A 14,333-nucleotide genomic window follows, 5' to 3' on the forward strand; every position below is an offset into this window, starting at 1 on the left:
GTCGATACGACTAGGTATGATTAACCCAATACCCGCTTGCGTATCCGCGCAAGAAAGAGTTGTATAATTTATGCAAGAGGTTTGAGTTTTCCAATTATGTGTATTCACAAATGGCAACATTATATTAATATCGTGTTACGTTCAATATTTTCGAACGGTGTTTTATAGAAAAGAATCAATAAACATTGATCGTATTGTACGTGTCGCGGAGGAGATTGTTTATGAATGATTAAAATAGTCCACTTTCTGCTGCGTGTGCGTGACGTAGTATTTTCGCTCAGCTCATTCATAAATCTGAGGCTGGGGATAAACAAAGGGGAGTCCGTGTGAGAATAACGCAGTAGTATAAGGTTACGCTTGTTTATATTCACAGGTCTCAATTAATAATACGTTGACCACGAGTTCAACAATTATTACAGGGATACGATAGACAACATAAAAAAATGTTTCATTATCGCTGAAACTGTTAAAAAAACATTTAAGTATTACAATAATATTCTCTAAAAAATGTAGTCTTGCTGTTTTGAAATAAGGTTTGGAATTTTGTTTTCTAAATAACTTAATTCAAAACAAAAGTTTAATTATAGTGTTTTTGACTTGTTAGTCGCATATTTACCGCATTATAATGTGTGTTATAATAGGCAAACCATACATTAGTAAAATTCAATCTGCCTTCGCACATAGAAGGAATGGGTCAATTAGGTGCTGCGTTTCCTTTGCTTACTTCAGTTAGAGGTCAATTATTTAAGTAATAGCAATCACAAGGCTCCGACTTCAAAGGAATTGCGGAGCTCTCTTACATAATAAAAGTCGTAGTCGCATGGTATTTGCGTTTTGCGTCCTATTTGGTCACGTGGTTCTTTTTCCCGGTAGTTTTGGCATTCATGATATATGAGGCTATTAATAGATGCGTCTGTCGATAAACAAAGGAAAGTTTACGGGTTATAACAACGCAATAGGTTACGCTCTCGCATACAACTCAATGACGTAGTACAGGTCGTAAAATGAGAGTTTCGGGAAAAAGTTGACGCTTATTTATATCAAAGACCCATATTATCTATAGGTCTTTGTTTATATTCTTAATTTATAAAACGTTGAACATAAGTTCAACAATAACTTCAGCGATACGATAGACAAAAAAAAGTTTCATAATTGCTAAACCCGAATATAACAATTTATAATAATAATACGAATGCAATAGCAGAAGGTTAGTAGAAGGTTAAGCTTGTTTATATTCACAGTTCTCAATACATAGACAGTTGGATATGAGTTCATGAATTACTACAGGCATACTATAGGCAACCTCGAAAATGCTTTTTAATCGCTAAAACCGAAAACAACCTAATATATTATATTAAATATATTTATAACAATAAATGTCTTTTAAAAATGTAGTCGGCGTATACGCTGACTTTGAAATAAAGTTAGCAATTTACTTTTCTAAATAATTAAATACAATTAAACAAAAGTTCAACTATTGTGTTGTGTTTTTCACTTGTAAGCTGCATATTCACCGCATGAAATGTGTGTTAGCATTGTCAAACCACACATTAGTGTGAGTAAAATAAAAAATATACTACGGGAGAGCACTTCATATGTGTCCTCATATGCCTTGTTATGAGTATCTTTCTTCACTATCGAAATATATCGTATGTTTATATTTGATTTAAACGCAGTTTTTCTTTCGACACATTTAAATCACACGTCAATAGCGCCGTCATGCGAAAATGGGTCTTATGCGTTTCGGCAAGCGTTTGTTAAACCCAACATGTGCTTTTGCGCAGTCAGGCCATAGGCGACGCTGTTCGCTTTAATATCACTCAATATGTTATGTTTCTCCTTACCAGAAGGAGTGATAGCTGAGTGGGCTATTTATATGATGGGCGCATATGGAATAGGACCCATTTTCACATGACGAGGGTCATTACAAATCTCATTGCGAATTGAAAATGCCACATTTAAGAACAATGCTTTTTGATACAAAATTTAATTGAAAATAGCAAACTTGTAAATAATGGCAGCCTATCCACACATTAAGGAATGATTTCCAGACGTGCTGACCAAGTACGGCAAACATTGTGGTATGATAATTAAACGGTTTTCTCTTATCGTGACACTATACTATTTCGCTAATGATTGTTTTCTCATCTTGGAGGCGATGGTGAAATTCTGCGAGATGGAATGTAACGCGTAATTGTAACAGGGCCACAATTTGTGTCGTTTGAGCATACAGAGAGTAGTCCGGAATTCCTTACACTGAACAGTGCTACGTCCTTTGAATTGAGCACATACGCAGTGATGTAGCAAAAATTCAGAGGTTGTATCTCGAATCAGCTTATTAAATATTCGAAAATATTCACGCGTGTCTGTTGGCGTTATGTAAAAGTCACTAAGATGAAAACTGAAACAGCTACGCCTAAAAGCGCATGAGTGCTCTATACCTATGTTTATGTTAGCGTTGTTGACACCGTGTGAACTGCTCGGGTAATAAGTTAAGCATAAACAGCAATGTTTATATACTTTTATTCCTCCATATACAAGATACGAATATTGTTGTATATTTTGAATTTGTATATGGTGTCAAAAATCAAAAGATTTGTACACGGAACTTCCATTATGAATTTATATTCTTGGTGAGATAGTCATTTGATATTAGAAAAAAATATTCCTTTAATATGATGGTGACTGCAAATTTTCTTTATATTAAGTTATCATTACCATTTTCATCATACTTTCTATGCTTTCAGAACTTCCAAAAAGCATGTTGTTTTTATTTTGTCTTAGTTATTTCTATGAAATCATAAGGATGATAAAAAATGCACACAAAACTCGACCCGTGCGCTATGACACACACTTTATAAAGTTGAATGGCGTGTGTTCATTTCAAACTTGCGATTGATTTTCAAAAATGAATTGCGTGTTAAATTATGCAATAGCGAACATCTTCAGTGCCTTCAGCGCTTTGATTTTCAATGTGATACAAGTCAATTTAAGATTAGAATCTTTTTATGACATAGTGCTCTATAGTATATGGAGAAACGATGATATGTAAGTGAATTACATTCGGATTTATGTGTTTGAAGTCACTTAATGATCCACGTAGAACGGTTTTTAATCTATAAAGACATTAATCCTTGTGTAATTAGTTTGTTATTATCGTTTATTATCGTAAACCTTTATTGCCAATGGTTAGGAACCGGCTTAGTAATACGATAAGAGCCGATTAAATCGAAATATGTTACTTTGTGATATAAACAGTTTGACACTGATTTTAGACTTTTCGTACTTTCAACGTACTAAACAGAATCAACATCAACAATTAACATATACAGTGGTTACGTATCTTATAAAATGTTGAAGTCAGCAACAATAAGAATTTATTTGCAGGTATATTACTATTGCAGTTATAGTCACAACCTACGTCAATGTACGTCTTTATTATACAAGTTACCGATGTGCAAACATCGATTGCAAACATCAAAACTCTAACCTATATTTGTACCTAGCGTATTCACCCTATTTTCGATCTACTTCGTACGTACGTGCGTTATATTTTGTATAGTTTTTCCTTTGATTTGGTACCCGCATGTCGGTTTTGCTTGCACACTTTTTACTGTGCTATATTCGTCAATTGCACGACGAGTTTGACAAAACACAAGTATTTTAAAGAAAACTTTAAGAATTGTCAATGGGATCTACTGGCTGTTGGCCTTTATGGACTATTGGCCATCAGTCTCAGTGATTTCCGTCTAGGGGCTGGAATCAAGACTTACCGTTATCTGCAATTGACCGTTATTCTCAAATGACCATTATATAAGTTTTGACTGCATTGAAGTAAATGTTTACACATTGTGCTATGAAAACGTATTTTAAAATATGAATAGAGATATACTTCATTTAATAACAATACTGAATATAATGCAACATAACATTAAGTACGATATAGCCCCTAAGATATACGCATTATTCAACTGATTTTACGACACGTTCTCTAGTTCAATTAAGTAAAAAAAGAAACATATCATAAACCAATAGAATTATTGTTGCTATTACTGACAATCCGTTATCATAAGGTCAGTATTGATTAAAATATATGAAATTCAATGTTGCACATATTTTTAGATTATCACAATCACCAAAAGTCTGAAAACACTTTATTTTAACCTTTTTTATTAACAAAAATACACACAGCAATGCAAAACGTACGTCTATGACGTTTAGTTATTTTATGAAATGCGCCGACATGTATTTGCAAAAGAAATACTCTTTGGAAAAACGCACTCAGCTTAATTGTTAAGCAATTTTGCCACATTTCCGTCTTGCGCAATACAAACAATTGTAGACTCAAACTTAAAATATTCAAGAGTTTAGCATTGAATAGTATGGAACGCCTGTGCGGATCTATGCTAATATTTCTTATTGTCAAATGTTGTACTGTGAAGAGTGTTAAAAAGACAATTATTCCGGCGGAGTATATGAAAGTTCAAATTCATTTTAAGATCACACTTTATTTACTGTGTTAAATTTACAACTGTTCCGACGTAATATTTATCGAGTTCCTCGAAAGAGTGTATTCCCGAGAGTTGGACCGCTTCTGTATCTGTTTTATGGGATTGCTTTTTTGCGGAAATTGAAGTTCCGAGTCAAATGAAAATCTCAATAGTTATTATAAAACGTAATGTTATTAATCGGGGTCCCCAGAGGCTATCTGTAGTTTAAACACGAATATAAAAGCATTGCGTTATTATCTTCATTATGTGTCGGTGTTTAGAAATTTTCTGAGCTTCACACAGAATCATAATTCAGTGTATGCTACTTTTACTTTTTTTTTTCGTGACGCCATTACATGTAATGTTTGAATGCTTATTAAAATGAGTTGTTTATGTTTTTTGTGGTTTTCCTCTATCTGCAAGGTTCACACAAGCTGTTCAGTAAACAAAATTCAACATGAGTTGTTTTACATTTGTTTAAAAATAATAAATACTCCTTTTAAGAAACCATTTATTGTTTAAACATGTAGCTACACTAAATGTTACTTAATATTTGAATACATATTTACAGCCAAGTTCCTAAAATGGTATAAGGGTACTATAAGAGAAGAAAAACGCCGTGAAAACAAAGAATACAAATAAGAACACACACACATTAACATACATTGAACCGCTAGCACTGTTGGTTTGTCGTTATGGGGTTGGGAACATATTTTGTTAATATGCCCCACCGACAACATATACAATTTGTATTGTAATTGCATTGTATTGTAGATATTTTTTTATTACGTATTGTGTACACATAACTCAAATAATGTATTATTTCGATGTATAATTATTGCACATATATATGTAAATATATGTCACTCCTCCCCCTTCAAACGAACTTGTAAACATTGCATGTGTTTCAACATTCCATCTAATAGTTCCGCTTTGCATCGTGTATTATATTAACAATATCTAACGCTACTATAATATGTTTACTACGGTGGCATAGAGGTAACGTTCATTCCTCTTTTTTTAAATTGCACTCCTCCTTTTTGCTATCTCGTGGCCACGAGTAAGCAAAGTCGGGATCTCGAGATAGCTATGTCGTGGCCACGAGATAGAAAAAGAGGGATGCAAAACTAAACAATAGTGGAGTGCAATTAAAAAAGAGCGGTGCTGTAAATAAAGGAAGGGTGCATTAAACAAAAGAGGAGAGAATTTCGAGATCTCGAGATCCCGACTTAGCTAACTCGTGGCCACGAGTTAGTCAGCCAATCAAATACTATATTGTACCCTCAAAGTAATCAGCCAATGAAAACGTCCCAAAAGTAAGGCTCTGATAAAACATAGCGTACTACTATAAGTACTACTAATACTACTACTACTACTACTACTGCTGCTGTTGTTGTTGCTGCAGCAACTACTGCTAGTAGTCGATCGTCGTCCTCCGGTCGTGGTCCGTCGGTCGCCCGTCGGTCGCCCGTCGGTCGTCCGTCGATCGTCCGTCGGTGGTATATCTGTCGTTCGTCGGTCGTCCGTCGGTCGTCCATCGTCCGTCCTGCGGCCGTGGTCTGTCAGTCGTCCATCCGGCGTCGTCCGTCGGTCGTCCATCGTTTGTCTTCCGGTCGTCCGTCAATCGTCCATCCGTCGGTCGTCCGTCGATCGTCCGTCGGTCGTCCGTCGGTCGTCCCTCGTCCAAACATCGGTTATTCGTTGGTCGTTCATCAGTCGTCCCTCGGTCGTCCGTCGGTCGTCGTTCATCGGTCGGTTGTCGGTCGTCAGTTGGTCGTCCGTCGTCGTCGTCGTCGTCGTCGTCGTCGAAGTGGTAGTCGTAGTAGTTGTAGTAGTAAAAGTAGTAGCAGTAATAGTAGTAGTAGTAGTAGAAGTAGTAGTAGTAGTTGTCGTAGTAGTAGTTGTAGTAGAAGTAGTTGTAGTAGTAGTAGTAGTAGTAGTAGTAGCAGTAGTAGTTGTAGTAGTAGTAGTGTAAGTAGTAGTAGTAGTAGTAGTAGTAGCAGTAGAAGTAGTAGTAGTAGTAGTAGTAGTAGTAGTAGTAGTAGTAGTAGTAGTAGTAGTAGTAGTAGTAGTAGTAGTAGTAGTAATAGTAGTAGTAGTAGTAGAAGTAGTAGTAGTAGGAACAGCAGCAACAACAACAACAGCACCGGTGTGGGACATTTATACCATACGTCGAGTGACAATTCAAATCACTGCAGTAGTATTAGTGGTGAAGTCAATCAATAAAGTATGGTTCAAAACAGAAGAACTAAAGCGGATATGACGTATGCAATGGTCATGGAGAATCGACACGCAACACAAGTGACGTCACCGGCGTAAGTAGTGAAGTATTGGTGTGTCTGTGCGTTGCCGCATTCGGAATAGCTGTTGGAAAAAACTGAGAATTCCGTGGCTAATGCCGCCATATCAGAGGTACAATTCCCTGACGGCACAATTGGGTTGTTTCCAATGCATGCCACGTAGGTGTTGGTCGCACTAAAAGATATTAATCAATGAAAGGGTCACACAGTTAAAGTTTTTTTTAATAAAAACCCATATTCAACTTGACTTGTGTTTGCAATGCAATAATGTTAGTAATTTTAGTTACGATACAGTATTTAAATCCGTTTATGGAGATTCTGATGCAGCAAACAACGAACTTATATGAAAACACGCCGTCCATGCAAAGCATACGAAAATGTTGCATTGTATTTAGTCATGATATGTCTTGAAGTATATACCTGCAAGATGCCGCCTTGTAGCTCGCATAGTTCCCGCTCGTGAAGTTTTGATTTGATGTAGCCATTGCGCCCGTTAACGTTTTAAAACAGGCGTTGTCGATGAACAGTTCTTTAACACAGTGCGTTAACATATCCAGCATAGCTGCAAAAAGTAAATACAATATTATTATTGATGACTAATTTAAAAACAATTTTAAATGCTCAATGGGTGCTGAGTTTGATTGCGTTTATCTGTGGAAACTATGGCGGAAAATATTTATATAGCAGTCTTACACGGATAAACACACGTCTGAAGTTTGTATATCATATTAAGAGGTACTTTATTGCAAAATTTTAATTGTAACCTATGATCTAATAAATTGACGACGCACAATGCATACCGGACTTCGCACGACACCGGACAAAGGGTGAACAATAGCTCTACTTGAGGACTTCGTGCTCAGGTCAGCTAAATAGGCAGTATGCTGTTCTTTGTTACGGCTTTATGTATGGGAGCTTATGGAGCTTATGATAAGTGTATGATCGGAACACTTAATTGACTTCGAAGTGTCAATCGTTGCTTTCTATTTAACTGTACGCGTGCAGTAACATTGATAGTTTCGCATTAGCAAACACTGCCGGACGTTGATATTGCATTATGTATTTAAGTTTCTGGAAGAAAATGTTTTAATGGACCCAACATGAAAGTTTGAGCTTATAGTTTTTTTTAAGCATCAATATTTCCTTACTGTTATTTTATATTAATTTCATGTTCGTATATGGAAAACATTCACGAAGTCCAGTGATGATTTGTATGTATATACGAGTATTTGAAATTCAATTTGAAAGTTGGTTGTGTCTTGCGACATTACAATACTCCGTAAAATAGAATAACAAAACAGCATTTAAAAATAGTATTATAAGGAGATTGTATACACAACGTCAAATTTATACAAATACAAATCAGCATTTGTGATATTGGTTCCTTGCTAGACCTTGTAACTGGATGCAATTGTTTTCGACAAGTTCTAATTTTATTTGGTGTAAACACCCCCTCAATGATTAAAAGAGATACATTAACAAACCTTGTGAGTTGTTGCACATCAGTCGATATGATACTTTGATAACTTCGGGGTCAAAAAAAGGCATAACAGGCGAGGGTCGGTTGCAGGTACCCAGGGCGTCTGTCACGCACCGGATGGTACATTCAACACTGTTAGAAGTATTATATCATATTACAATTTACATTTTATATATTTTCAAAAGAGTGTACAGGTTAACTTCGATATGTTTTATGTTTTTGCCTTCGCATTATGGCATAACCTACTGTTTGCACAGGGAGTTGATCACGCACCGGACGATTCATTCAACACTGTAAGAAGTATAATATATCATATTACAATTTACATTATATACATTTTCGAAAGAGTGTACAGGTTAACTTCGATATTTTTATGCTTGTGCCTTCACATTACGGCATAACCTACTTTTGACATATAGAATTGACGATGGCGGCTGTCGAATTCGGAGATATTCCAATTGCGGCGCACGGCTTTAATCTCTCAAGGACAACGTTAGCATCACAATTCTGAAAAATGTTCAATAGTTCGTTGTGTACTTGTATCTCATGTATTTGTAAATGTGTCATAAATAAAACAAGCAAGTGTTACTGAGAACAACGGATGCAACCGTGTGATATAAATTAATTGGTGTTACTGACAATAATAATATATGAACTTAATCATTCAGTTTCTTTCGCTGACTTCAGTTTAAGTGGTCAAGTGAACTTCTTCAACATCGTTTGACATATAATTGTGACACTTAAGATGATGCGGGAGAATGCATGACTTCGTTATGAAAAATTACCATGTAATGTCTTTGAAACAGACAATCGGCGTTAAAACATATACATAGATGGTATGCTCTGAATAAAATTTAAAGATGATCGGTATCGTGACCTCTCGGACTCATATCGATAAAATGCAACCACATGTCCAATATAAAACATAGTCATAGTATAAATAAAAAGTTAAAATTCTACTTTTTTTAAATACGTAGTTCAATGAATCTGTGTTCCTCAATCGATGTGTGTAGAAGACTAACTTTATTATGCGCTATATTTAAAACTGCAACTTTATATGTATGCACATGTTACGTCGAAAGTATCGTCATATTAACTCTTATCGCCTATATAGGCAAAATACAAATGTCATTTCACTATGAGAACGTTCATTACATTCTGAAAATAATATAACATCAGGCAAAATCTGCAACGTTATGTTCGGTTTAATTGTGTAAGTTGACTTTATGCTTATGCTTATAACTCTATCTCTCAGCTTACAAGAATAAAGCAAAATATACAAAAAACAATTATATTACTATTACTATCATGTATTGTTCTACACATCTTAAACATGTACACACTGCTACACAAGTATCATAAGCATGTACCTCATCAAATGAATTGTGATACAGTATATTTGATATGTTGTTTTAATTAATTAGCTGTATCACAATATTACTAAGTTACACATATTTGGATAGAGATATACTACCGACAGTTATTAAACAAGTAAAACAATATTTTTAATATATGTATTGCTGCACTTGAACGTATTATTACTTTGTATACTCATGACTTTTTTCCTTGTAAACACTGTACGCTTACTTTGTCCGCTTTGGCTTTTGGCCGGCTGGATGTATTGTTCAATAAACGTGTAAACTTGTGAAACCTTGTATAATAACCTGTTAGGTAAAACGAATATGTGACTGTTAATCCTCAAGCAGTATGCAGTTTCTTTGGTATACTTTTAACATTTGCAATCAGTTTGCATTCCCTAAATGTAGAACAATCGACAAGATTCGTTTAATAGATTATCGCAAAAATATAGATCACACATAGGCTACGACAGCTACGCCGAATAATGCTTACTGGTGGCCATCTTGGACAAAATAAATGTATGTTTACATTCTTTTTTATGTCGACATTCCATGGAGGATTTTCAAATAACTTGGCACTGATTTAAACCTACATGAGAAGATGTTTCGTTGACTGTTTAGAACATTGTGGAGTGAAAAGGAGCTTCAATCGAGCAGTCGCTGTGTAACTTTTACATAATACTAGACTGTGAAACTTTTACAGAATACTAACAGTGCTATATACAACAGATGTCTGCTTGTCTATTGCGATTGGTAAATAAACACACAAGGAAAAAAATATTTACATTTTATTTAGAGCTTTATTAAGATACGTTTTCAGAAAAACTATCCGCATGTTATTTCTTCAGAATAATGTCACCTACCTCTGCCATTACGTGTGGGACTGCGACGCAAAGAAGAATGATCAAACCTATGATGATAAACATCATTTAGCATACATAAACGAAACTATATTTAATAAAAGTTAACTATATGGTATCTAAGTCACATTAAATTTAAATAATACATAAGATATGGCTGAAAAACGGGTTTTTATACATAAAAGCCCTTTCATTAATGACGAATTATGTGCATTTGGTTTAAAGAGATGTAGCAGTGATAAATAAACCTAGGAATATTGAAACTCCAGAACCCTAATCAGGAGTGAAATTCTTGTATATCTCCGTTAGTTTGTTATGTAAGGCATTGATAAATTTCATATACAATACATGACAATATTTTAACAGGGATTGAACTAAAGCAGAATGGCAAACGGTTTCCTTCCCGTTGTATGCTCCACCCATTTACAATGTCTGGCCGCTTCCCATTTAATGCCCTACCCTTTAACAATGTCTGGCCCCTTCTCATGTAATGCTCCACCCTTTTAAATTTGCCCGACCACTTGTCATGCCCATTTCTTCAACAATGTCTAGCCGTTTCCCCCCATTTTACGCTCCAGCCTTTATCAATGTCTGGCCCATTCCCTGTTATCTCCCACCATTTAACAATGTTTGGTCCCTTCCCTTTTGATGTCCCACCCGTTTACAATGTCTGGCCGCTTCAAATTGTTATGCCCCATCATTTTACAATGTCTGGAACATTTCCTTTTTATGCTCCCATCTTTAAAATTTGCCCGACCCCTTTTTTATACTTCTTTCATTTGTCAATGGTCTCGTTAATAGAAACACACACACAGTATTTGTATTCGCAATTGACGATTGTATTGAGTGATTAGCAGTATTACTTGGTATAAACTGAACATAATTTTTAATAAATAGCATATCTCTTGAAAAATATGCTGTACCATTGTGCCATTGAAGGATGGTATAACATAGCTTCTATAATAAACATTACACCCTTGAAGTTTGTAAGGACTGACACTTGGGAAGATAATACATATATTGAACGTATTTGACATGTTGAAACATTTTAAAATGGTATTTGAAAATTCCCCGCCCGGAAAAAAAACCTGTTCATAAAAGTTGTTTGACTAATGTTATCGCATATTATAGATAACATGAATCAATCAACGTAAATAAATCTTATTGATATATTTTTAACTGACAGGTATCACGCCGAATTTGCTATATGCATGAAAATACAATTGATTTTAAATGTCTTACCGATTTTTCCGGCCAGCATTATTAGTTTGAAAATGTTCACACTGTCGCTTTACTCCAAATTTTCGTAGCTAAGGCAGTCAGTGAATGCTCTTAAATTATAACTTGAACGCTCAATTACAAAGCAAGGTGAATCTTAAATATCTTCTTAAAGGTTCTTTTCCGTTTCTTTTTTTCGATTTGCATAATATTAGAGTGATAAGCAAACCAAACAAAAATGTCATTTTGCATATGTTCGATACTGAAGAAGAATGTTTGTTTCACTCAGATTAAGTTAATAGGTTTGAGTCTTTAAGTTGAATATTTCACGTGTTTTTCTCTGATTAAGTGTGTATGCTTGCCAGCGAATACTGGTTTATATTTAATACTAGTTTGACACTGGTACATGTTATATCGTTGCCATTGGCTACGTGTTTGTCTGACAGTGGTTTCAGAGAAGCATTTTATTGGTATGCTATGATGTTAATTTTTTTACACTCATAAATGTTTTTGAATACCTCTGGACAAAATATAAAGGGCGGGTCTCAAAATAACCGGCTTACATCTCCAATGCTTTAGTTAAACATATTGATTCAAACAAATAAACATCATTTATACATACAATATCATACAACATTAAACATATATTCAAGTTTGAAAGGATTGGAACGGAAGACAAAGTCTTATATTGTTCTTCTCCCTTGCTATATAAAGAGTTGCATGTTATCGGACATAATGGATTGGTTATGTAAGGCAAAAGTAACAGTATGGTTCGACAGAGAAGCTCCAATTATGGAGTTTAATTTACACAATACAAATAATAAGCTGACATTTTTTGTTTTAAATTGAAGATGATAAAGATGAAAGTTAGGAAAGAAAAGAAAGAAAACGTTTGCGGAGATTAGATTTGTCTAAAGTGAAAAAAGGATGAAGTTTGTGAGTTGTTCTGTAGCATAATTAAGGTATCAAATCGCTTGCTTTTTATAATAAATTTGTGAACTGCATCAGCTATTTTAGTATTGTTATGTAGTCACTAGTTTCGTCTCCAAATATAATACTTTCAACGCATGGGACAGAATAAATGGATATTGTGTTAATAAGTTACTCACGAATATGTATATACTGAATGCATTCAAGAAAGTAGTGTGACGTAGTTTCATGGAGTCCACAGAGACAAAGAGGAGATGTAATTATGTTGCGTCTAAAGAGATGATCATTTAAGGCGCTAAATTTTGTTCTAAAGCGCGTATGTAACAATTGAGAGCGTCTATCGCCATATGAAAATAAAGGATAAGAAGTCGGTCGATCAATGTTAATAAGTCTTGTGAAGGAATTGAGCGTTTCGGCATGTTTGATGTCGTCGGGAAGATGATTCCATTCAGAAACAGTAGATGGTAGGAAAGAACTTAAATAGAGTGATGTTCGTGCTTAAATTGTTTGTAGATGAGATGCATTTCTTAGTAAGTAATTGCTACGTGAACACGCTGTTGGATGCAAGAGGGATTGAATGTAGTTTGGGACATTGGTGGAATTCATTTTATACATTAATATTTATTTGTGTTTGCGTCTACGTTGGCTGATGGTTTCCCACCCTAGCGCATTTAAAAGGTCTTCTAAAGAGACTAATCGTTTTCATCCAGATATTATTCGCGCGGCTTCATTATGGATTTTGAGTTCATCTTTTTCATATTGTGTACAATTATCAAAAACAGTATCTAAATATTCAAGAATAGGTCTTTTAAAAGCAAAGTTTATTTTCTCGAGCGATTTTCTATCAAGAATTGTTTTAAGTCGACGCATTATATGGACTCGTTTCCATGCTTTTTCCTTTACATACGTAAAATGTGCATGCCAAATACAGTCATTAGACATAAATACTCCTTAGTGTTTGTGGACATTAACAATCGGTATATAAACATTTTTTCATAGTCAATGACGGGTGGGGCGGTTTGTTTATTTTTCGAGATATTAACATCGATTTGGATTTTGAGGGGTTAAAACTTACTAACCATTTATTCGCCCACCTAGATTGTTTTTCAATATCGGATTGTTATACGGCTGCAGTTTTATTTGGTGAGTTATTTTGACTCTGAGCTTTCCGGGACGACAACGATTCGAACATTATTACGCCTGCTGTATTGCTCGCCGGCATCCATCTGGTTTGCCAGGTCCATCACTCGATCTCGCAACATGTTGTTCTCGTTGCGTAGTACTTGGCTGTCATTTTCAAGACACTCGACCCGATTGGATAGCCTTTCTACAACCCCGTCTGCAATTGATTCGACCATGCTTTGCATTTGGTTTGAGAAACATAAATGAACTGACTCTTTAACAGCTTTCATAATTGAATTCGTGTTTTTTTTTCATCTAGCTTTTTCGATTTCTGCCATGTTGTCAAAGGTATAATAAAAATCACAACCTGAGCCGCTGTCAATTCTGCTCTTCTTTTGATCATCCCCTGCTCAGGGGTGGACAAGACTGAAAATGTCCTTTTGGTTTTCGCAGCAGCATTCGGTGAAGATGCGTCAAAACTCATCGTGATACATTTTTTTTATTGTTATCCAATGCTTTGAATTGACACCGTGATGACTTTATTTCAATATGATGTTAACACCTTTAATATACAT

At 35.1% G+C, this 14,333-nt stretch overlaps 1 protein-coding gene across 1 annotated transcript; it reads right to left on the reverse strand.

The window, feature by feature from the left end:
• Positions 1-6,402: 6,402 nt before the first annotated feature.
• LOC127863828 (uncharacterized) lies at positions 6,403-11,810 on the reverse strand. The gene is made up of 6 exons (XM_052403485.1): positions 11,731-11,810; positions 10,492-10,538; positions 8,677-8,777; positions 8,275-8,402; positions 7,211-7,352; positions 6,403-6,965 (listed from the first exon to the last, which is right to left on the reverse strand). Exons 1-6 carry the CDS (start codon positions 11,747-11,749, stop codon positions 6,725-6,727), a joined length of 678 nt encoding a protein of 225 aa, XP_052259445.1. The 5' UTR covers positions 11,750-11,810; the 3' UTR covers positions 6,403-6,724.
• Positions 11,811-14,333: the final 2,523 nt, after the last annotated feature.

This window comes from Dreissena polymorpha, unplaced genomic scaffold, assembly GCF_020536995.1.
Source record: "Dreissena polymorpha isolate Duluth1 unplaced genomic scaffold, UMN_Dpol_1.0 chrUn044, whole genome shotgun sequence".
Taxonomy (NCBI): Eukaryota; Metazoa; Mollusca; class Bivalvia; order Myida; family Dreissenidae; genus Dreissena; species Dreissena polymorpha.